Raw genomic sequence first — 26,171 nt, forward strand, 5'->3', positions numbered from 1 at the left:
TTCTCCTTATGTAAAGATTTACAGCCACAGAAACCTGGTGCGGGGTTACTGTGTGTCTGACCCTACCTGACAGCAGTAGATTTTCCCCAGTGACGCTTTCTCCTTTTCGTTTCAGATGGTCTGCCAATATTCTTTATTGCATGCTGCTTTATGGTCTTTCTCACTTTACAGCAGCAAGAATGACTACTTTTTTTACTACTGTGTCTCCAGTGGTTTGTAGGGGACATGAAACTCACATTGTAGTCGCTTAGATGGTTCAGCCTATGGTTACCTCTGGCATACAGTAAATATTTACTAAGCAAAAGCTCAGGTTTCTGCTGAGTAAAATGGTCATTGTCCTTAAATGTAATACTTGAATTTATGCTTACATGAGACTACATGCCCTGCTTTCTAACTATTTAAAGCAGCATGAAAAGCCTGTTTAAATACAACTTCTTTATTAAACATCTCAATTGTAAAGCAAATTGATGTAAAGAAACACACAATGTCTTTATTTTTTTAAAAAAAATTTAAGTGAGACAATTCTATTAAACTTTTCTAGCATTATAGTTAGAACACTGAAGCTCACAAAGTAGGTACTTGCTCCATTTTTTCATTGATCTTGCAAGGCTGCCAGTGATTATCTATTTAGCATTTAACTAAATGACAAATGATAGATCTGAAAACAGTAGACACTAAGAAAAATAAAGCTAGACGCACATTTTACCACCTTTCAAGTAAAACAACCAAAATCTGGACATATCTTTCCTGTTAGTAGAATCATAAATGCCTGCAGTGAGTTGTTAACTGTTGTTCGCCTTCGAGTCGAGCATGACTCATAGCAACCCTATGAACAAAAGGACTGAAGCCCCTCAAAAACTGTCAACATTTATCAAAGTTCATAGAGTTTCTGGAAGTAAGTTTAGGAAGCGGATGCCACTCCTGCTTCCAAACCCGTCACAGTATGTTATTGTTGTTATGTGCCATTGAGTCACCTGCGATGTATAGCGACCCTGTGTACAGCAGCTCTGAACCCTTCCCTGTGCTGGGCCAGTCTCACTAACTTCAGCACACCAACCCCCCCATTGCCCCAGTTACTGTATCAGTCCATTTCATCCAGGGTCTCACTCTCCTGTGCTGTCCATCCAACCTTCTGAGCATGTTCATCTCCAAGGACCGATCTCTTCTGGCCACATACTCAAAGTAAGTGAGACAGGGCTTCAAAATCCTAGCCTCCAAGGAGAGATTTGGCTTCACCTTCTCCAAGACAGACCTATTTGTTTTCTTGGCAGTCTATGGTATTTTCAAGACTCCTCCAACACCACACAACTCGAAGACATCTATTCTTCTTCTGTCATCCTTAGTCATCCAATTGTCTGAAGCATAACAAGTAATTGAGAAAACCATGGCCTGGATTAGGCGCACCTTACTATCTAGACTGACGTTGCTCGTCAACACTCTGGAAAGGTCCATGACAGCAGATTTTCCCATTGCAATTCGTCTTTTGATTTCCTGACTACTGGTATTAAGAACGTTGTGGGCAAGCTGTAATTGCTAACAGCCTCAATCTCTTCTCCATCTATTATGGTGCTACCATTTGTCTTCTTAGCCCAGTTGTCTTCTTGATGTTGAGCTTCAATCAATATTGAAGACTGTAGTCCTTGACCTTCTGTAGCAAGCGCTTCAGGTCTTCCATTTCAGCAAGCAAGGTAGTATCATCTGCATATTGTAGGTTGTTAATGAGTCTCTTTCCAATCTTGATGCCGCACTCCTCCTCATAAAGCCCTGCTTCCTGAGTGAACTGTTCTGCAAACAGATTGAAACAGTACATAGACAGGATGCATCCCCAGCGCACTCCTTCTTGAATTTGAGCTATGCAGTGTTTCCTTTGTTCTGAGGACTACTTCCTGGTCCAAGTATAGGTTTCTTACAGGCATGATCAAGTGTTCTGAGATGCCCATTTTCCTCAAGGTTAGCCACAGTTTATTGTGATCTACACAGTCAAATGCCTTTGCATAGTCTATGAAACACTGATAGACAGTCTTCTGGTATTGTCTGCTTTCTGCCAAGATCCATCTGACATTGGAAGTGATGTGTCTAGTGCCACAACCTCGTCCAAACCCAACCTGTATTTCTGGTAGTTCTCTGTCAATGTACTAGTCCAGTCTTTTCTAGATAATCTTCAGCAGGACTTTGATAGTCTGTGATATTGTATGATAATTTCCACACTCTGTCAGGTCACCTTTTTTTGGAATGGTAATAAAAATTAACTTATTCCAGACAGTTGGCCAAGTAGTCCTCCAGATTGGCAAAAAATAAAGCCCTAGAAATTGAAGAAATACCAATTGACATATTTCAGCAAACAGATGCTATCCTGCAATGAGCAAATTTTGAAATAATTTTTTCATCTTATACTGAGTCTACCCATTAAAATATATGAAGTAAGCTTATCTGTGTTATTTAATGCTAAATGTGTTGATCTACTTTTTTCTCTGTAGGCTAAGGAAATCCTGACAAAAGAATCCAACGTGCAAGAGGTTCGATGTCCAGTCACTGTCTGTGGAGATGTACATGGACAATTTCACGATCTCATGGAACTTTTTAGAATTGGTGGCAAATCACCAGATACAAATTACTTGTTTATGGGAGATTATGTTGACAGAGGATATTATTCCGTTGAAACAGTTACACTGCTTGTAGCTCTTAAGGTAATTTCCATTTTGTGCAGGTATTCTGAAATTGATAAGGTGGTTGTCAGTTCCCTTTTTCCAGTGATTTGTTCTTTTCTCCACCTGAATGTTACATTTTAAAACATATTTGTTGTTGTTGTGTATCATAGACTCAGATCCGACTGGCACAGGAGGGGATTGTCCTTCTTCCTCCAGTGGAGCAACTGGTGGATTTGAACCATGCAACTTTGGCACTTCTTCCCACTAGGCCACCAGAACTCTCTTAAAACATGTTTTACGTTCGAATCGACCAGATGGCTCTGCTAGAGAAGGAGGGACAATCTCCTCCTGTACCAGTCAGATCTGATTTGATGAGAGACACACACACACACACACACACACACACACACACAGTAATAAAAAATTTTTTTAAGACCCCATGTTTTAAAAAGATTATTATTTGAGTTTTGAGTTTATGAATCATAAATCTTTTTATTCTGAGTAAAGGATCATACAGAATAAAAACAAAAGTTATTCTGTATAGACAACAATGTCTTAAAATCTTTAAGTATTTTAAAGAAACAAACATTAAATGTTTTCAATACATAAACATTAAATGTATAAAAATATTTATACCACTGGAATAGTAATCGTATAGTTTAATACTTCTGTTGAGGAAGAAAATTGATCTAAAGTATCCAGTAGGGGAATATCTAAATTATAGTTTATCTCAGTAGAATATTTTAGCAGCTTTTAAACATGACATTAACACTTTAGAACAGTGGAAATGATCACTGAATAAAGCAAGTAAAAACAAAAAATAGTTAATACTAATTGTAGCTTTGTGAAATGTGCAGATTATCTTTACTTTGCCTTGCCAGCAGACCTCTTTTCAGTGAAGAGTATGCCAAATGGTATAGAGACTGTTTAGACTTGTATTAGAAAAGCACTAACGTGATTTTTGGCAAGAACTGGGTTTGGGATTAACTTGTGTGTTCATAAAACTCCTAATCTGAATTATGTAAAATGCTAGAAAATTTTTTGAAGGCTTTTCTTTGTGTTCTGCAGCTGTAAGATGAAAGAATTGAATTAGATGGTGGAAGATTTCTGCTGTTACTCAAAGGTCATTTTTTGAGTTATGAAGCCACCTTTGCACATTGACCAGAGCATAAAGTCCAGGACAAATCTCATTGCCCAGGAGAGGAACAAATATGCTACTTTAAAGCATTCATGTGCGAGAAAGGATTGTCCTTTCAATAAATGGTGCTGGACTGCTTTGATAACCAAATGCAAAAAATGTACTTGGAATTTAACCTCACACTGTACACATGTGGATCTAGATATAAATGCTAAAGAAAGCTATATAACTTAATAGAAAATCTTTATGATCTTGGGTTAAGTCTAGAGTTTTTACAATTTATAATGAAATCACAATTTATTAAAAAAACTTAAGAAGTAGGACTTAACAGAAAATTAAAAACTTTTTCTTGAGAAAATGAAAAGGAAATAGAATGGGAGAAAACATTTGTAAATTTACTTATCCAGTATATATTTAAACTCACGTTTGAAAGTGGACAAATTTACTATTCACTGAGAAAAGATATTTAAATGGTCAGATAAGCACATAAAAAGATGTTTATAACCATTAGTCATTAGGAACATTAAATCAATAATGAGATACTACTTGATATCATCTAAATCATTAAGATTTAAATCTTAACTCGTCAAAAAGCAGATCATACATTTTCCCCATGACCAGCAGTTACACCCTTGAAATCTATTCTGGAAAAACAGATATGTCTGTACAACTTGGAACTGGTAATAGCAGCATTATTCTTAATAGCCAAAATTTAGAAGTAATTTAAATCCTCATCAGCTGCTGGATGGAGAAATATAATGTGGTATAGCCATAAAACAAAATAATACATTACTAATCCATACTGCCACACCTAGGAACATCTGAAATATTATGCTAGGTTAAAGAAGCCAAAAAAAGAAAGAAAATATATATTTAATGGTTTCATTTGTGTGAAATTTGTAGAGATGAGGGCTTTAAGCACAGGTTAGCTTGCAAGGTTGCTTACATAGTTCACAAAATAATCTAAAATTCAGAAATAACTTGGTGGTTGCTGGGATAACTACAGAGATTCTAGAACACACATAATGATGATTGTGTAACTGAAGAATTACTGAAAGAATCACTGAAACTGAACTATGATAACCAAAAGTAGAATTCACATAGGGAGACTTGCATCCAGTGAGTATGTTTGGTGTAAAGCTGACGCCCAGGGAATTTACCTCTAGTAGAGAGGAAGTTGGCAGACACATAATTTCATTTGGTGTGATACGAGTTTATGGAGATGCTTTTCTCAGCACAATTGAAATTCTGTTAAACTTTGATCTTTAAAAGAGCCACCTGTTCTGTGTTTTCCATTTTGTTTTAGGTTCGCTACCGTGAACGCATCACCATTCTTAGAGGGAATCATGAGAGCAGACAGATCACACAAGTATATGGTTTCTATGATGAATGTTTAAGGAAATACGGAAATGCAAATGTTTGGAAATATTTTACAGATCTTTTTGACTATCTTCCTCTCACTGCCTTGGTGGATGGGCAGGTATGTGGTTCTTAGTAGTGCTGACAATTGTCAGGAAGTAACTTTCCAAATGTGTAGGTATCAGTGACTATTTTTTTTCCTACTCTTCCATCCTTTTTGGACCTTTTTCTAAAAAACCCAAACCTATTTTTGACAGTATTTATTTTTAGTATTTAAAAAAAATACCTTTTCTGTATCAGGTACTGAACTTTATAATTCAGATTGCAGGGATATAACTACACATGGATGTAACCCATCCATATTTTCAAGAGAAGGCATATACTTCTAACTTAGAGTGGGCTAAAAGTAAGAAAGGCAGACATGGTTCACTTGCTATTGTAAAGTGCAGTTGAGCCTACTCGATCTTAGAGCAACCCTGTGAATAGCAGAAACCTTGCCCAGGCCTGCACCATCCTCACAATCTCTACCCCGATTTTATTGCCAGTCTATCTCATTTTGAGAGTTTTCTTTCTTTTACTGACTGTCCCTTTTTACACACCTGATGTTTTCCAAGTTCTGGACTCTCCTGATAGCATATGAAATGAATTTTTCACCATCCTTGTCTTTAAAGAATACCCTGGCTGCACTTTTTCAAAGACGTTTGTTGTTTGGCAGTCCAAGATACGTTTCTCACTTCACCAAGACCACAATTGTCAGTACACTTTGTGTCCAGAATATATTTAAAACAAAAACAAACTTGAAACTTAATGTATCACTCCTTTGCTCTTCGTTATACATTGTCCAATTTTGCATGGATTTTGTCTGTGTACCTTAGTCTTTAAACTGACATCCTTCCTCTTTAGGATTTTAAATAAAAAGGTCCTTGATAACACTTTTGCCCAGTGCTGTACTTTTGATTTCGTAACTGCTGCTTCCATGGCTTATGATTGTGAAAAACTATTGCTTACAATTTAGTCTGTAAACTATTTAAAGCTTCTCTTGTGCTTCTCTTGTATGGGGTTAACATTTTAAATCACTCTTTCAGATCTTCTGTCTGCATGGTGGCCTCTCCCCATCCATAGATACACTGGATCACATTAGAGCCCTTGATCGCCTACAAGAGGTTCCCCACGAGGTATGGACTTTTCTTTACTAATAAAATATTTTTCAAAAACTAAGGCAGAGAAACTTAATTGTAACTTAGTTCATTATATGTGTTAGTTCTTAAATCATCCCATGAGGTGCGAGTACTCTTAAAACTCCATTCTTCATAACATCACAGGCCTATAGTTGTTGGTCTTGAGCGCCTCCACTTTAACCATTAGATTATACTGCCATATATTGAGATTTACATACTGTTCTTGGGTGCCATCAAGTTGACTCTAGCTAATAGAAGTCAGTGGAACAAAAATCACGCATCACCCTCACAGTGTCTGTTGTGCGTCAGCCTGTTGTTACAATCACTGTGTTGGTCCAACTCATTGAGGGACATCCCCTTTAAGCATGATATTTTTTAAGGGACTGTCACCACCTGATAACATCTCCAAAGTATGAACATATCATAGGGAGATTTAATTAATTAGAGCCTGTGCCTCATAAGAACATCTGAAAGTTGTGTCTTATTTGTGGTATAATAACTGACTTTAATGGCAAAATTCATTATTATTTTCTCAAAGACCACCCAAAAGGGTTTCACTTCTGACTATGGCATCTTGTTACTATTTTTGTTTGTTTGTTACTAATTTTTAAGAGGCGAATTACAGCTTGAACTTGCTTTTTAGGGTCCAATGTGTGACTTGCTGTGGTCAGATCCAGATGACCGAGGTGGTTGGGGTATATCTCCCCGAGGAGCTGGTTACACTTTTGGACAAGATATTTCTGAGACATTTAATCATGCCAATGGCCTCACTTTGGTGTCTAGAGCTCACCAGCTGGTAATGGAGGTATGTTCTCTTCTTTGAAATGTGGTTTGCCTTTTTTAGTAATTTTAATGAAGAAGATAGTAGGTACAGAGTTTTTGTTGGGCTTTTGGGTTTTTTTTAAATTATTAATGAAAGTTTTCAGACTGAAGACTTCCACTTAATTCATTGTTGCACTTTTCTCCTTGCCCACCTCGCACTCCCCCCCAATTTGTTCTTCTCTTTGAAAAGTAAAAGAAAAATTCTTTCATTGTTCTACAATCCTTCCCCCCCCAAGTCCAATCCACTATGCAGCCTTCATTCTAGACTCCTGTCATGACAGGAATACCTAATCACATTATCTCCTTTTTTTTTTTCTTCATATCTCTTTTAAACAGTTTTCTCCCTCATCTGTTTCAGTGCAGTATGCATTATTTATACCATCTTTCTCATTCTCTCCCTAACCCCGATGTCAGTCCTGTTTTACAGCAGTGGCACTATGCAGTATTTGTCCTTTTTTTTTTTTTTAAATTAATTTTGTGTGCTTGTACCGTCAAATCAGATCTGACTGGTACAGGAGGATATTGTGCCTCCTTCTCCGGCAGAGCATCTGGTGGATTCGAACCGTGTTCCTCTGAGATTGCAGTGCAGTTTCTTGCCACTAGGCCACCAGAGCTCCCCAGTACTTGTCCTTTTGTGACTGAGATATTTCACTCAGCATAATGTCCTCCAGGGTCACCCATTTTGAATAATATTGCATGAGTTCCTTGTTTTTCAATGCAGCGTAGTATTCCATTGTGTGAATATACCACAGCTTCTCTCTCCATTCATTTGCTGATGGGCACTTCGGTTGTTTCCAACTCCTTGCTATTGTGAACAAAACCGCGATAAACATGGGTGTGCATATATCTGCTTGGATGTTAGTTATGGTCTCTTTGGGGTATATTCCCAGCAGTGGAATTGCTGGGTCAAATGGTATCTCTATTTACAACTTTTTGAGAAAGCGCCACACCACCTTCTACAGTGATTGTACCATTTTACACTTCCACAAACAGTGAATAAGGGTTCCAGTTTCTCCACAACCTCACCAGCATTTGTTGCTTGCTGGTCTGTTAAATTTTGCTATTCTTTCTGGGGTGAGATCTCATAGTTGTTTGGTAGAGAGTTTTAAATGAATGATTTGAAGAGAACATTCATTATCTTCCTTCTGTTGAATTTGCCTTAATAACCTGAGCCAGCAAGTGCCAGTATTTCAATCTCAAGCTTTTGATCACAATGAAAAAATTACCAACTCATTGGTGTCAAGTCAGAAATGACTCATACTTGACCCTCCAGCAGGTTTTTAGAGGCTCTAAACACATGAAAGGAGATTGCTCACCTTTTTCCCTTGTTGCATGACTTACCTGCTTTTAAGTTGACAGTGCAGCTCCATACCACTAAAACCAGCAAAGCACCTCCCTCTAATTATGGTAAGAAAGTAAGTTGTGTAAGAGAGCATAACATTTTATGATCCTAATGATTTTGTTTTGTATATTCATGCATATGATGTGTATGCATAGAGGAGAGATTGGGAAGAAAAAAAAATGTTTACAATGGTCTTTAGCACCAGTGATTTTTAAGAATAAAAAAAGCAAAACTGAGTTGCCATCCATCTACCCAGTTCCAACTCATATCATAGTTACCAACAGTTTTCCAAGACTAAATCTTTAACTAGAACAGACTACCAGTCTGTTTACAGAGCTGATGGTGGATTTGATTTGCTTGAGAAGTGTTGCCTTTGCGCACACTATTGACAGTAAAATTATGTGATTTATCAGGAGCTCCAGTGGCCTAGTTGGTAAGGAGTTGCACTGCCAACCCAGAGATAGGCAGTTCAAATATACCAACTGCTCCTAGGGAGAATGACGGGCACTCTGTTTCTTTGCACTTTATAGCCTCTGAAAATTTGATTGAAGGTCAGCTACAACTCCCAAAGGTGGGAAAAGAAATTTGTGAACGAGTAGCTCATGAATTTAGATGGATTTAGGGGAAGTGAAGTTGGAGATCCTAGAGGCATCTTTACCTGGACAGGGACCAACTTAGGTGCTTTTGCCTGCCTGATACTAATATGGTTCTGATCTTTATGGGTATATCTTTACCTCTAAAAGGAATATCCATGTAAATATTTATCCGTGGATCACGTTTGGTATCTTGCAGTAAGAGACTAACAGACTGGTGTACTTAGAGAAGACCACACATGTAATAAACATTTATTTATTTATTTTTGGTGGCTCTTGGTTCTATTTTCTAAGGTTTTGTTTGGGAATTTTTTTTAAAATTTTTTTTCCCCTCAAATTAAAAAAATCCATACCACCTTTTGTATTTTTTTGGAAAAAATATTTATTGCTAAAATTGTACCAAGTATGGGATTATTAAGGCACTCAGAAGTAAAGTAGTAGCATTTTTTTGTGCCTATTGCAGGGAAGAGGAGAGCATCTTTTCTCTTGTACAGTCATTTTTAATTTTGTAAATTAAAACTCATCTTTCAATTCCTGTAGGGGTATAACTGGTGCCACGACCGGAACGTAGTGACAATTTTCAGTGCTCCAAACTATTGTTACCGTTGTGGTAACCAAGCTGCAATCATGGAACTTGATGATACTCTAAAATACTCTTTGTAAGTATTTATATCTGAGTAGTTGATGAATAATTTTTTAATATGGTGTTTTATTGAGATACTTAATTGCTAAAGAGTTCATGCTAAATCAGCTTCCAAATTGATTTCTAGTTGTTTTTTTGTTTTGTTTTGTTTTTAATTTTTAGTTTTATTTGAAATGGACCTGTGATTATTGAAAGACATTAATAGAAACTATTATCAACTCTAATATAAATTGTTACCATTTTAATTTTTATGACCCATGTTTCTTTTGTGGATTTAATAATCTTGAAAACTGGGTTACTGGTATTGCACATTGCTTTGTTTGGTTTGGTGGGTTTGTTTTGTTTTATTTTGTTTTTTTAAAAAACACGTTATTTAGTAGAACCCTTCTAAATAGTCCCAGAAGGATTCCCATTATATGAAAGTGCAGCCCCTCTGGCTGCAGTTAATTTGCTTTTCTGGAGGGGGAGTGAACCCAGCAGACTCTTGCCATGGAAGGCTACAACAGCAGCACACTGTTAAACTGAAGTAATTGGATAAGGGGAAAGTACAAAGTTTGGAAGACTAACAATATTAATTTTGATTGTTACTTGAACATTGATGTCTTGATACATAAATAACAAATGTTTTTGTTTTTCAGCTTGCAGTTTGACCCAGCACCTCGCAGAGGCGAGCCACATGTTACCCGTCGTACCCCAGACTACTTCCTGTAATGAAATTTTAAACTTGTACAGTATTGCCATGAACCATATATTGACCTATTGGAAGTGGGAAGAGCAACAGTAACTTCAAAGTGTCAGAGAATAGTTAACATTCAAAAAAACTTGTTTTCACACGGACCAAAAGATGTGCCATATAAAATACAAAGCCTCTTGTCATCAACAGCCGTGACCACTTTAGAATGAACCAGTTCATTGCATGCTGAAGCGACATTGTTGGTCAAGAAACCAGTTTCTGGCATAGCGCTATTTGTAGTTACTTTGCTTTCTCTGAGAGACTGCAGATACTAAGATGTAAACATTAACACCTCATGAATACAATTTAACTTCCATTTAGCTATAGCTTTACTCAGCATGACTGTAGATAAGGATAGCAGCAAACAATCATTGGAGCTTAATGAACATTTTTAAAAATAAGTACCAAGGCCTCCCCTCTACTTGTGAGTTTTGAAATCGTTTTGTTTCTTTTCAGGGATACCGTTTTAATTTAATTGTATAATTTGTCTGCACTCAGTTTCTTTCCCTTCTCAATCTCAACCCCATGTTGTTCTTTGTTATTGTCAGAACCTGGTGAGTTCTTCTGAACAGAACTGTTCTCCCTTCTTTCCCCCTAAAAGACAATGTTACTGCACAAGAGCACTGCAGTGTTTTTCATAATAAACTTGTGAACTAAGAACCAGAAAGGTCAAATTTTAATTGTATCGATGGACAAGACTGGTGCTGTTTAGTAAAAAGATAAATCAGTTAATTGATTTAATTTCAGAGTTGTAGAATTCTAGTCGAAAATAAAAATCAAGGCCACCATGTAATTTCTCTGGTAACTGTTTACCAATTCCTCAGACTAATGCAGGACTGTCCTCCAGATTTGTACTTGTCAGATTAGCCATTATGCTCTTGGTGGGTTCTTCCTCAGTCTGAAATTGTCTGCAAGAAAGGAAATCTGTGTTCTACTTCAGTAGGCCCTGATTGTAAAACCATAAAATGGAGATTTAAAAACGGGGAGTGAGTTTTGTTTTAATTTTTAAAAAAAGAAAAGAAAAACCCCAAAAAATCACACCAGCATGTGTTGGGTATAATTTAACAAGAAATGATAGTGTGTTTACTTATCAATATAGTTGCTACTTATAAATATTGATGTGTATGTTATGTGGGTTCTTTAAAGTGTGTGATGAATTGGTAAGTTCTTAAATATATTTGTACATTGCTTCAGATACGAACTTTAGAGTTAAATTTGCCCCAGAAAAGAAAGCTAGCCTGTATTAAACACTTTTAAGTGATAACAATGGAACCAAATAGAAAACTATTGCTGAAGCATGGTTTGGTTTTATGTATGTTCAAAGAGAAAAAGTAGCACCTGAAATGAAGTAACTGTGCTGAGCATTTAATGATGTTTTTTGTGGATTTGTTTTCTTTTTCTCTCCCTTGCTCTTGAGAAGCTATAATAATAGTTCTGTAACAAGTACATTTGCCATTTAATAGCTTAAGCTACTAGGGCAATCTTTGGGACACTTAATCACTACTTGAGTGAGCCTAGTAATAAAAAACTGCTTGACTTGTACTGTATTGAATTTGGAACTGACAAAAAGTATTAGCATTTCCTATTTCAAATTGACAGCATTGAGGGGAGGAGGGAGATACTCCAAAGCAGTACACTATGCTTGGCCCCTGTCTCCATTTCATTCTCTCTCTTCCTCCTCCTTGGGCATTGCATGTCAGGTCCATTGTCCCTTGACTGAACAAAATAGATTATGTACGTGTGTTAGTTTTAGCATAAGGCCCAAGTGATCTAGATAGCAAACAGCTATTCTGTAATTGACATGTGATGATATCATCCAGGTACATAGTCTATACAGTTACCAAATAGAGCTTGTGACCAGAGTAATACTGTTTTAGAATGATTTAAGGTTTGAACTAATTGTGGAGGATTAATAAGCTTTGGTCTTCTGTTTCCAGAAAACTTTAGTATATTACCTGTTTAGAAAAAAAGTTTTCGTTGAGTCACTAAATTACCTTAATGTTGCTATGTGCTATCAAGTTGGAACCAACTCATAATTGACCAGCAGATTTTCAGAGGCTATAAATCTGACAAAAGGAGGTTGTCCATCTTTCTTCTGGCAGATCAGCCTTGGTTTGGCAGTGCAACTCTTTACCAACTGGGCCACCAGAGCTCCCTCAAGGGAGCTGTTCATCCAACTCACAGCTGACCATCCAGTGGGTTTTCAGGAAATGTAAATTGTATAGGAGATTGCCAATCTTTCTCTTGTGGAGCAACTTGTTGTATTCAAACCTTGTGCCTTTGGGTTGGCAGCGTAGTTCCTTGCCACTACACACCTCCAGAGCAATAGCTTATTTCAGAAATAAAAATTACAGTTCATATAAACTTTAAAAGCCAGCTGAGGATTTTTTTTTATTTTTATTTCTTGTGATCTGTGTCCATTTACAAGACAAATTGGTTCTACATTCAACCATTCATACACCTTTTGTTTTATAACATGAATTACAATACCCACCATGCAATCACATTCTTCACTTCCTGTCTGTGAATCTCATTTCCATATCCTTCTATCCATCTCCTTTCATTAAATACAATTTTATTTTGGGTTAATTTTTTATTTACAGAGAAAGTTGTAAAAATGAGTGCAGTTTCAGCAAACTCCCCACTCATCCTGCCCCAGTGTGAAATTCTTAACATAACTGTGGTTCATCTGTCAAAACCAAGACTCTTATTGTATTATTACTGTTGGTGGTCAGCAAGGTGGCTCCTGCTTGTGGCGTCCTCTGTCACAGAATGAAGCACTGCTGGTTCTTGCACCCTGGCCAATATTAGTCCAATCCTGGTAACTAAAATCCAGACTGTATTTGGCTCTTTAATTTTTCTACTCGTGTCCTTCTTGTTCTAAGACCCAGTCCACATTGCATTTAGGACTGCATCTCTTTTTTGCTTCTTTTGATCACTTCATGATTCTTTCCTGGGACAGAGAATGGTATTCTGAAAATGCCATTGTCTTCCTCACGGTGCTGAGCAAGGAAGCTTAATTGTTGAGAACAAAAGTGATTGAATGCATTTAGCTGGGCAGTGAGAACACAGCCATCCTGCCTCACTCTGCTCTTCTCCCCCCAACACGCACCTGGATTCCTGGTCTTCAGAAGCTGACACACCTGTCACACCATGACAGATGGACAATCAAGTGCTTTGACTGGAGTGCACACAGCCTTTGGGGACTGCACTGTGCCTCTTCTCCCACGTTTTGACCAGGATGCTGTCTTCAGTGTGTGGCTTCTCCAGATGGAGGCCAGATAAGTGTTCTGGGTTCTCACGGGCTGTGACAGGTGCCATAGAGGGTGCTAAGTCTGGCGTGGAAGCGCCCATGTACACCCTCAGTTCTGACAGTGTGGACTGGAAGCTTGGCAGGGATGGTCTTATAACTGGCTGTAGTCTGCATAGTGGTGACAGCTCATGAAGGAGTAGAAGTAGTCACCAGCTTGAGCCCCTTGGATCCAGAGAACATTGATAGGCACACTGTCAGGGTTCTCGCAGATGGTGTCCACAGGGCTCTGCACTTTTACTGGGTCCAGCATTGATGACAGCCACCAGATGAGCCCTTTGAGTGGGACTTTGTGCACTGCAGTAATGCAGCCCAAGTGGATGCTGCCAACCTGAGCACCACCACTGGCCCTAGGTGCACGAGCATCCCCCAGACCCCACACCAGCCCTGCCTAGTGCTCCTCCGGCACACAGCTCTATTACCTTGTTTCCGCTGCCCGTTCTGAGGATTTTTTTTTTCGTTCTGAGGATTTTTGTCACAGTTACTTTGTGCCTTTATAACATACACAAGTGAAGGGCTTTAACAATTACTACTTACGACACTAGAAGCTCAAATTCAGGTGGCCAGGTCTAGGAAGTTTTCTGTTGATTTTGGGAGGAAGGTCCTTGCTTCCTTGATATGTAATTCCTTGGAGATTTCCATAGGGATTAGTCTTTTTTTTTTTTTTTTTTTTTTAGGGATTAGTCTTTGTTTTGAGAAACTTCCCACCACTGGAAGGACCCATCACAGGATCTGAAAGGACATGCTTCACTCCTGCTTTTTATCTTGATGTGAAAGTACCTTAAGCTCTGGTCTTTTTCTCCTGATGCAGACCATACTTGAGGGAAACTCCACTTACATGAGATGAGGGCTCAAATGAGATTTAAGGGTGTCGCGTTCCAACTTTAGACTTGGTACAACAGTATACATCAGATCATAGGGTTATATTAACTCTACATAAACCAATTTTTGAAAGTTCTTTCCCAAAAACTTTAATGAGGACTCGAGGTTTGCTATCATTTAAATGGAAATGTTAGATGTTAGTATTTAGTTACTTTTACAGAAAAGTGTTAACACTTGTTTGAAAGGGGAAAAAATTGTTAGAATTCTCAGCCTTCATTCCCCTATTGTTCTTAGGTGCCATCCAGCCAACTTTTAACTCACAGCAACCCTATTCAGTGCTGTCATCAACATCATCATGCTCAAGTCCATTATCGGAGTCATTGTGTCTATCTTGAAGGTTTCCCCTTCTACATTTCCCAGCATTGTATCTTTTTTTCAAGGACTGCCTCCTGACATCATGCCCAAAAATATGAGACAAAGTTTCACCATCCTTATCTCCAGGGAACACTCGGGTTGCACTTTCTCCAAGACATACTTGTTTTGTCAGTCAGTGGGTTAGTATTCTCCAACATGTCAATTTAAAGCATCAGTTCATCTTAAGCTTTCCTTACTACCTTGTCCAATTTTTATAGGAAGCAATTAAAAATAACCATGGCTTGCATCAGGTGCACCTTAATCTTAGAACTGATATCTTTGCTGCTTTTGGCATTTTGGAGAGGTCTTTGGAGCCAAGTAAAATTAAGTCAATCTTCATTTGTCATGTGGTTGCATATTGGTCTCATGAAGATTTTTGTTTTCTTAATGTTAGTATGTAACCCATAGAGAAAGCTGTAGTCTTTGATCTAAGTGCTTCCAGTCTTCACTTTTTTGGAAGCAAGATATATTTGCATGGCAGATTATTGATGAGTATTCTTTTGATCTTATTGCTATGGTCATCATATAGACCAGCTGCTTGAATTACACCCTCAGCACTGCAGATTGAATAGGTATGGAGAAAGGACTTATTCCTGATTCATACCTTTCCTGATTTTAAACTTATGTATTACCTTATTCAAGATACTAAAGAGTTGAACAGAAGATTTCAGAAGGCAGCACGGGATGACAAAGCAAAATATTACAATGAAATGTGCAAGGAGTTGGAAAATCAAAAGGGCCGAACTCGCTCAGCATATCTTAAGCTCAAGGAACTGAAGAACAAATTCAAACCTTGAGTTGCTATAATCAAAGATGCTTTCAGCAGAATGTTAAATGATCCAGGAAGTATTAGAAGATGGAAAGAATATACTAAGACACTGTATCGACAGGAATTGGACGACAAGAATTTCATGAAACAACATATGAGCAAGAGCCTATTGGTGATGTAAGAAGAAGTTCAGGCTGCTTTGAAGGAAATGGCAAAAAATAAGGCTCCAGGAATAGATGGTATACCAATTGACATATTTCAGTTAACAGATGCTGCCCTGGACGTGCTCACCAAGTTGTGCCAAGAAATCTGGAGAACAACCACTTGGCCAACTGACTGGAAGAGATCTGTATTCCTATCCCAAAGAAAGGTGACCCAACAATGTGGAAACTACAGAACAATCTCACTGATTTCACACGCAAGCAAGATTTTACTGAAGATTATCCAAAAATGACTGGAACAGCACATCAACAGAGAAGTACCAGAAGTCCAGGGTGGGTTTAGAAGGGGTCTTGGTACTAGGGATATTGTAGCTGATGTTAGATGGATCTTAGCTGAAAGCAGGGGATACCAGAGGAATGTCTATCTGTGTTTCATTGACTATGCAAAAGTATTTGCGTGAATCATAACAAACTATGGCTGACTCTGAGAAGAATGGGAATCCAGAACACTTGATCGTGCTAATGCGAAACCTATACTTGGACCAGGAGGCAGTCGTCAGAACAGAGCAAGGGAACACTGCATGGTTCAAAATTGGGAAAGGCGTATGCCAGGGATGCATCCTATCTCCATACCTTTTCAACCTATATGCAGAACAGATTATCCGGGAGGCTGGGCTCTTATGAGGAGAAATGTGGGGTCAAGATTGGTGGGCAATTTATCAAGAATCTGCATTATGCACATGACAACCCTGCTTGCTGAAACTGAAGAGGACCTGAAGCACCTGCTGCAGAGGGTCAAGGAGTACAGCCTCCAAAATGGATTGAGGCTCAATGTCAAGAAGACAAAAGATTCTCACCACTGGACCAATTGGCAGCATCAGGATGGATGGTGAAGAGATTGAGATTGTACACAGCTTTAGTTTGCTTGGCTCACAGTCAACAGTCTTGGCACCAGCAGCCAGGAAATTAAAAGGCGCATTGCCATGGGAAAGTCTGCTGTTAGGGACCTCTCCAAAGTACTGAAGAACAATGGTGTCTCTCTGGAGACTAAGGTGCGTCTGATACAGGCCCTGGTCTTCGCAATCACTTGTTATGCATCAGAGAGGACAGTGACTAAGGAGGATAGAAGGAGAATTGATGCCTTTGAGCTGTGGTGCTGGAGAAGAGTATTGAGAATACCATGTACCGCTAGGAAAACAGATTTGTCCTGGAAAGGGTTAAACTGGATGGCTCCTTGGAGGCAAGGATTCTGAGGCTCCGTCTAACATACTTTGGACATGTTGTGAGGAGAGACCGGTCCTTGGAGAAGGACATCATGCTTGGGAGGGTGGAGGGACAGCGCAGAGAGGAAGGCCCTCTATGAGGTGGATTGATTCAGTGACTGGGATAATCGGGATGGGAGTGTCAGAGATAGTACGATTGGCACAGGACAGAGCAGAGTTTAGGGCTGTTGTACATAGGGTCGCTATGAGTCGCAAGCAACTCGACAGCACATAACAACAACATTACCTTATTCGGTTTAGACAACTGCTTCTTGATCAATGTATGTATGCTGCATGAGCACAAATACGTGTTCTGAGATTCCCATTCTTAATTTATCGACACAATCAAATGCCTTTATGTAATCCATGAAACGTAAGTAGATACCTTTCTGGTGTCTTGCTTTCACCTAAGATGTGATGCCAGAAATGGTGTTCCTTGTTCATGGCTTTCTGAATTCAGCTTAATTTTTGGGAAGTTTCCAGTTAATGTTTCTGTTCCAACCTTTTTTTTTTAATTTATTAATAATTGTGTACTGTTGAATCGGATCCGACTGGCACAGGAGGAGATTGCCCCTCTTTTTCCAGCAGAGTGTCTGGTGGATTCAAACCACACACCTTTGGGATTGTAGTGTAGCTTCTTGCCAGTAGGCTACCAGAGCTCTCCAACCATTTTTTTTTAATATTCAAAATTTTACTTAATGATAGTTGTAGGATTTATACATTCTGTTTGATTACCTTTTTTGGAATGGTAACAAATCTGTATCGCTTCCAATCAGTTGCCAGGTAGACCTATCATCCATATGTTTCCACATAGACTAGTGAGTGCATCCTGGGCTGCATCTTTCCTGAAACACCTCAGTTGGCATCCCATCCATTCCTGGGGACTTACTTTTTTCCTAATACCTTCAATGCAACTTGTACTTCTTTAGTGCCATTGGTTCTTGATAGTATGCTACTTCCCAAAATGCATCTGTGTTAACCAGTTCTTACTGGTACAGTGAGTATTCCTTTCATGGCTTTTGATGCTTCCCACAGAATTGAGTACTTTGCTAGTAGAAGCACTTATATATTGTAATTTGTGGCTTGTGTTTGGTTTTCGGTTCTTTGAGCTTGAGAAATGGTGTTTTTCCCTATTGGTTTTCTACTTGCAGGTCTTAGCACATTTTATTATACTACTATGTTTTTGTTGTCTCAAGATGCCCTTTGAAATCTCCTGTAGCTGTCTTCATTCAGCATTCCTCCTCCTTTTAGTTTCTTTTTATTCCAGTACCAGTTTCAGGGTCTGTTGTTCCATCCATTTTGGTTTTGTCTTCCCACCCCCACCCCATCTTTGTAATGACCTCTTGCTTGCTTCATGGATGAAGTCATCCCACAACTGTCTGGTCTTGGGTCCTAAGGGTTCAGTGCATCAAATCTTGATGCTTGAGATTATTAATATTTTTTTTAATTTGGTAGACTCAGGGTTCTGTTTTGTTTCTCGTGCAATTATTTTAATTTTCTTACTCTTCAATTAACTTGCAAATGAGTAGTTGCTGGTCTATTCAGCTCCTTACCTTGTTTTGACTGCTGATAACTGAGATGCTTCACTCTTTCCATAGATAGTTATTCTGATTCCTGTGTAGTCCATTATGTGAAGTCCATGTGTACAATTGCTGTTCATGTGTTTGCTTTTTAGATTTACTCATTGTATGAAATTCTGTTGTGTGATCTCCAGCCTCATTTCTTTTTTCTTTATTTTAATGAAAGTTTACAGACTTTGATTTCCATTCATTCATTGTTGCACTTTTTTCTGCCCACCCCTCCCCTACATTTGCTTTTCTTTTTGAAAAGTAAAAGAAAAAAATTATTTTATTATTCAATCCCTTCCCCCATCCAGCCTCATTTCTTTCACCAAGGCTGTGTTTCTAACTTTAGCTTTCCATTCGCCAGTTATTCCTAATGTATCTTAATAGCATGTTTGGTTAATTTCAGACTGCAAAGTTAGTAGAAAGCCTTAATTTCTTCCGTCTTTGGCTTATATAGTGTGCATATATTTGAATAATTGTGTGAACAGCACTTGTTTGTCAGCTTATACTGTAATTTGTTGTGATACTGGAAGCTGTGCTGACAGTATTTCACATGCCAACAAGGTCACCCATGCTGACATTTCAGCGGAGCTGCCAGATTAAGAAGCAGGACTGACCATCCACTTCTGAAATAACAGGCCTTTGGAAACGCTATAGGTAAGGGAAGGATCATTGTTGGATATTGTGCTGGAAGATCAGTGCCTCAAGTTGAAGACACTCAAAATGTGACTAAGGAAGATCTGAAGTAGAGACCTGATGTGGAGTCTACTTAAGACAAGGATGGAGTAAAGTTTTCATCTAATGAAGGACCGTCATTTGCTGATGTGGCAAGACTCAAGAAACCATACCAGATACCAAGTAATAGTTGAAACATGGAATGTAGAAAAATTGGAAGTTGTCAAAAATGAAATGCATAAAGATCAATATCTTGGGTGTTAGTGACCTGAGGTGGTCTGATGCTGGCCATTTTGAATCAGTTACACGGTGCCAGGAGCGACAAATGAAAAGGAATATGTCACATTCTTCGTCAAAGAGCATTTCAAGATTTCTCCTGAAGCACGGTACTGTCAGTGATAGGACAATACCCGAAGGTATACAAGGAAGACCTGTTCATACAATTATTGTTCAAATATATGCAAATATTGATGTGCATAGACAAGTTGTTTGGAGAAGGCCCAGACATAGATTTTTTTATATGTACAAGTAATTCTAATTTACATCTAGGGTTAAAAACTACTGCTGTCTCCCCTCTTCACACACCACCTGCCCCAGTCCTCAACTTCTGGCTTAAGAGATTTAGGGCTTGTGATTGGTGGTAGTTTGTCGGTGTTGGTAAACAAAATATACATGTGACATTTCCTTTGTTTTAGTAGTGACTTTGACCAGCCCTGTGTGGTGTGTTCCTAGAAATGGTCCTCATTTAGTTAATGTTGTTAAGTGCTGTTGAGTCGCAGGCAACTCATATCAACCCTATGAAGGAGGGTCCTCGATGCTTGGGTACCTTTCATCCTCTCCCCAGGTTCACAGGGTTTCTGGAGACAAGCTATTATGGAAGTGGATGCCACTCCTCCTTCCACGTTTAGTTAATAGGCTTACTTACTTTTAAGTGTATTCTGTTTAGAGACATAGCCGTCTCCAACCACAACCTATTCTCACACATTTTATAATAAGTACATTTATTTCTGTTTTTTAATGCATTAATTGCCTACTACTGCTGACTAGACAGAAATGGGATGTCATTGAAAGGGCATGGTTGGATTACAGGAATACTGTTCTTGAAATAAGTTAAATTTTTTTTTCTCCTGGGTAAATCTGAAGGAAGAAAAATACAGGTTTTTGAATATTAATACATAATGTACATAAAAGTTTAGAAATTAAACAAAGGTGAGTCAGGGGACTAAGCAGAAGACTAAATTTAATGTGTCTCTCGCCGTGTCCATACCGGAATTCCTCTCCCACGAGCTAAAAGAGGATGATTATAATAAATTTTTGAAACTGAAGGCTGTACAAATCCTTATCACTGAAGCTGAATTGTGTGTTTTCACCTCCATGGACTTGACAGAAGTATTTAAGTATTTGAAAAAGAGTGGTGTGTGTTTTTGAGGAGGTATATGTTTCTCCCCCAGTTTTCTCTGCATAAGATAGTGTATGGTCTTGTTAGCTGCCATTGAATGGATTCCAGCTTGTGTGCAGAAAAGGCCTGTTTGGAATAGGGGATGTTTTTAAAGGATTTTATAGTTTCGTGATCCTCTGGTGGCAAATGCTGTGCAGTCATCACAGATTAAGTCATTGGTGAATGTTTATTCTTTTTGCCAGCTCCAGTGATGGCCTTTGAAATTCCCCTGGCTTTCTTCCTTCTAGCATTGTTTCCTTGACTTTTTTTTTCTTAGACAATTTCTTGCAAGTCTGTATTTGGGTTCTTTGCATAACCTGTTAGGTGCCATTGATAGTGCCATCAGTAGTGACCCTGTGAACCAGAGATATGAACCTATCCTGTATCATCTATAAAGACAGCAAAAGGACATTGCATAATCTATGGAGTCCTAAAATCAAGAAGCCTGTAGGCTTGCCACCACCAACGTGGGTGCTGGGTCCAGACACAAAGATGACATCTGATGTGATCCTGTACACATTTTGACCCTTTCCCCCAAATTTCTCTTAGACACTGTTGCCTTCACGGGGTGAAGAGCATAAATAACCATTGTTTCCACTGCAGTAGCGTGTTGGTCGTTAGCTTCCTGGTCTGGATTGTCAATGTGTCATTCATGATGACCTCTGTAGGGTTTTCAAGGCTGTGACCATAGAAATAGTGAGCCAAGCCTGGTTTTGAGGTTTCTCTGCTCACCTTTTAGCTAGAAGTCAAGGGCTTTACCATTTGCACCACTCTGACTTTGTAAAATATTGCTATCACACAAAAAGCCACTGCTGCATGGCACTTGTTTTACTTGTAAGAACCCAAGGAAAACTCTTGTTTGTGGGATATAATTTCTTCAACTGTCTTTACAGTGTTGGTATGAAAAATGTTTAGATGTTAGTGGACTTAAATAGATGTGTTCTTTCAAGAAATTATTTAGGAGTTCTTAGCACAGTGGTAGGATGTAGCCACCCAGCCATTGTCCATTAGTGAAAGCCATAGAAGAAGGAGTTAAGATTGTGCCTCACTCCACAGGACATTGTTGAGTACGACTCAAAGCAATCTTACGAACATCAGATCTGAGCCCTGCACTATTCTCTGCCACACTAGAGCCCACCATAGAGTCATCATGTCAGTACATCCTGTTAGGATCTGCCCCTCCACTGTCCAGTTAGCACACATGTGGTATCTGTCTTCAAGAACTGGATCCTCCTAACAGTATGCCCAAAGTATGTGAAATGAAATTGTACCAGCCTTTCCTCTGAGGAGGCACTCTCCAAGACACATTTCTTCTGTCTTTTGCCAGTCCAGGTCAAAGTGCCCAAGATTCTTGTGAGCCCTCAGTGGGAATCTGCATACCTTCTTGGGCTTCAAGGACACTCAGTGGTCTAATTTGGTTCGGACTTTTACGGCCCCAAAAATTTCACCTGTAAGTGGAACCTGAGGAGCAGAAATGAAAGCTATTTCTCAAGTAGATTTTTAGGCCCAGTCATAGGTGTGCTTCCAGACTCCAAGGTCAGGTGTGTGTGGATGTATCGGGAACAAGTTAGGCATGAGAAAAGCATAGCAAGTATAGATATGCTCCTGCTGTTGGGTCTAACTTTTCCCTTTCACAGAATCCCCTTTCCAGTAGCAGTGAAGACCCCAGGGGTCTGTGGAGTGCAGCAAGCTGCCAGGTAGAGGAAAAGGGGACAGGACCTATGGAATATATTTGGTCTTGAGCATTATTTCCCAGAACTACATACAGAGAAAGAGGGCAGTCTCTACTTTGGTCTAATCCTGTGAGTCCTCTCAAGGATCTGTCTGAAAAAAAAAATAAGTAAAAACAGTGACTGGGGTAATCGGGATGGGTGTGTCAGAAGCAGTGCAATTGGCCCAGGATAGAGTAGGGTTTAGGGCTGTTGTACATAGGGTCGCTCTGAGTAGCAAGCGACTCGACGGCACATAACAACAAAGAACTAACTCACTGCCCCAACATTAGAGTGGGTGAATGAAGAAAGAAATGTGAGTAAAATAAAGATGTCAGGTCTTGTGGCCACAGGTGGGTGAAGGGGTGTAAGATCTAGATATGTCTCCAGGGTTGGAGTTGGGGGGGGGAGTGTTTTACCTGTAATTCCGACCATAACTCTTGTTCCTTTCAAAATACTCGGCTTTGTGGGTCTTTTAATTTTTTTCCAGGTTCACCTCAGGATAGGGTGGGCCTCTGGAAGTGGTACTAGATAAATTTTTTTAAGGAAATGAAAATAAATGAATCAAAAATAATCAGCAAACTGCTTCTAGAGTGTATTTATTTGTTTACACCACTACTTAGAATCACAGCTGTCAACCCGAGTGACAGTAGCATACCTCACTGGGTATGGTAGAGTACAGAAGAAGTTATTTATAACTCTTGAAATACCTAATTTGAGTGTTCTGAGCCTAAAGGCAATAGCTGACATTCCGAACTAGCTCGAGGCTCTCATGCATCCAGCATTTGTGAAGGAGGGCATATTGTTGGGTTACAAATGAGGTCGGCCCCTTTGTGTGTTTTAATGCCAATAGACAGGCAAGTCAGAAGAGGTGCATGTGGTTTTTTCTTAGCCAGAAAGGCTTCAAATAGGGGGTTTCCCCACATTATTTTTAAGCTGCATATGCAGCAAAAAAAGGTGATAGTGATGTGGTGATGAATTATTTGGTGTGTTGTGTATTGAGTACTACTGAGTCAGAACTGATCCTCCAGCAGGTTTTCAAAGGCAATAATAACTCAGGAGGAGAATGCCCATCCTCTCACATAGCAGCTGGTAGATTTGGGATTGCAGTGCAGGTTCTTACAATTAGGCCACCTGAGCTCCCTAATTAATTGGGTGGTGGTGGTGTGTACCATAGAGTTGGAACCTACCCACAGCTGACCCTCTGGTGGGTTTGTGGAGGCAGTTAATCCCACAAGAGATTGCCCATCCTCCCATGGAGCGGCAGGTTGCCTTGAACCATGTGCCTTCAGGATTGCAGTATAGCTTCTTACCAGTATGCCACCAGAGGTATTAATTGGTTGTTGTTAGGTACCATTGAGTCGAGTAAGACCCATAGTGACCTTATGAACAACAGATCTGAACTCTGTTCTGTCCTGTGCCATCCTCACAGTTCCTGATACACAAGCACCCATTGTGGCAGTCACCTCATCAATCCACCTGGTTGAGGGTCTTCCTCGCCTTTGCCGAGCCTCCACCCTTCCCAGCATCATGTCCCCCTCTCCAAGGAATAGCCCCTCCTAGCAACATGCTCAAAATATGTGAGGCAAAGCCTCATCATTCTTACTGCCAAAGAGCACTCCACCTGTACAGTCTCCAAGACAACTTTGTACTCTTGGCTGTCCATAGGATGTTCAGTGCTCTTCTCCAGCACCACAGCTCAAAGGCATCAATTCTTTTTTCTGTCATTCTTATGCATTGTCCTCTCAGATGCGTAACAAGTGATTGGAAAGACTATGGTCTGGATCAGACACACCTTACACCTCAAACTGACATCATTATTCCTCAATAATTTGGAGAATTCCCTAACTGCAGATTTTCTCAGTGCAATGTGTTCCCGTATTTCCTGACTGCTGATACTAAGAATATTAATTGTGGATCCAATCAAGATAAAGCTGTTGACAGTTTCTCTTCTCCATCCATCATGATATTGGCTGTGGGTCCAGTGGTACGAATCTTTGTTTTCTTGACATTGAGATGCAATTCATACAGAAGGCTGCATTCCTTGATTATCTGCAACAAGTGCCTCAAGTCCTCCCCACTTTCAGTAAGCAAGGTTGTGTCATCTACATAATGTGGGTTATGATGAGTCTCCCTTCGATCCTGATGCCATACTCTTCGTAAAGTACAGCTTCTCGGATAATTTTCTCAGCATACAGATTGAATAGGTATGGAGAGAATACAACTCTGGCACACTCCCTTCTCAGTTATGCAATACTTCCCTGCTCTGTTTACACAACAGCCTCCTGTTCCAGATACAGGTTCTACATGAGCACAATTAAGTGCTCTGGGATTCCCATTCTTCTCATTGCCTTGATATGATCCACACAGACAAATGCCTTTGCATAATCAATAAAACACAAAGAGGCATTCTTTTGATATTCTTTACTTTTAGCCAGGATCCATCTGACATCAGCAATGATATCCCTGGTGCCATGGTCTCTTCCTGCTTGAACTTCTGGCAGTTCCTTATCTATGTACTTTTGTTCTAGCTGTTTTTCAATGATCTTTCAGCAGTATTTTGCTTGCATGTGATATTAATGATACTGAGTGATAGTTTCCACATTCAGCTGGATCAACTCTCTTGGGAATGAGAACAAGTATGGACCTCTTACAATCTATTGGCCAGACAGCTGTCCTCCAAATTTCATGGAATATACTGGTGAGCATATCCAGCCCTGCATCTGTTAATGGAAACAAGTCAATTGGTATCACATCGATTCCTGGGGCCTTACTTTTTGTCAATGCCTTTAATGCAGATTCCACTTCCTCCTTCATTACCATTGGTTCCTGTTCATATGGTACTTCTGGAAATTTTTCAGTGTCAATCAGTTCTTTCTGGTACAGAGATTCTGCGTGTTCCCTGCATCTTTTGATGCTTTCTGGGTCAATCAATATATTGCCCATGACATCTTTCAATATTGCGACTTGAGGCTTAAATTTGTTTTTCAGTTCTTTCAGCTTGAGAAATGCAGAGCGAGTTCTTCCCTTTTTATTCTCCAATTCCAGCTCTCTGCACATTCCATTATAATACTTTGTCCTCCCAAGGTGCCCTTTGAAATCTGCTCTTTTACTTTGGCATGTTTTCCTTTGGTGTTGGCTCCTCGATGCTCCAGTACAATTTTTAGAGTTTCTTCTGATATCCATTTCAAATTTTTCCTTTCTCTTCTGTTTTTGTAATGACCTTTTGCCTTCTTCATTGATGATATCCTTGATATCATCCCACAACTTATCTGATCTTCGATTATTGGTACCTCAAACCAATTGCTAAGATGATCTTGAAATTCAAATGGAATTGATTCAAGATCATATCTTGGTTCCTGTGGGCTTACTTTAATTTTCTTCAGCCTCAACTTAAACTTGCGTATGAGTAATTAATGATCTGAATCACAGTCCACCCTGGCCAATATTGAGCTGCTGCAATGATTTTTTCCCACAAATGAAGTCAATCTGATTCCTAGCCCATCAGATGAGATCCACGTATAAAGTCATCATTTGGGTCTTTAAAGAAAAAGTATTTGTAAAAAAAAAAATGGTGTGCTCATTTCGGC

General features: G+C 39.2%; 1 protein-coding gene across 1 annotated transcript in view; it reads left to right on the forward strand.

The window, feature by feature from the left end:
* Window positions 1–11,116, forward strand: part of LOC102855621 (serine/threonine-protein phosphatase 2A catalytic subunit alpha isoform-like) — a 29,813-nt gene extending 18,697 nt beyond the window's left edge. Inside the window, exons 2-7 of the mRNA XM_006888065.1 lie at window positions 2,478–2,687; window positions 5,093–5,266; window positions 6,231–6,320; window positions 6,967–7,128; window positions 9,621–9,739; window positions 10,362–11,116. Coding sequence (XP_006888127.1) covers window positions 2,478–2,687; window positions 5,093–5,266; window positions 6,231–6,320; window positions 6,967–7,128; window positions 9,621–9,739; window positions 10,362–10,434 — 828 coding nt within the window. The 3' untranslated portion in view covers window positions 10,435–11,116. The remainder of the gene's footprint in view (window positions 1–2,477; window positions 2,688–5,092; window positions 5,267–6,230; window positions 6,321–6,966; window positions 7,129–9,620; window positions 9,740–10,361) is intronic.
* The last annotated feature ends 15,055 nt before the right edge of the window (window positions 11,117–26,171 follow it).

This window comes from Elephantulus edwardii, unplaced genomic scaffold (assembly GCF_000299155.1).
Source record: "Elephantulus edwardii isolate Elephantulus edwardi_28Jun2011 unplaced genomic scaffold, EleEdw1.0 scaffold00064, whole genome shotgun sequence".
NCBI lineage: Eukaryota > Metazoa > Chordata > Mammalia > Macroscelidea > Macroscelididae > Elephantulus > Elephantulus edwardii.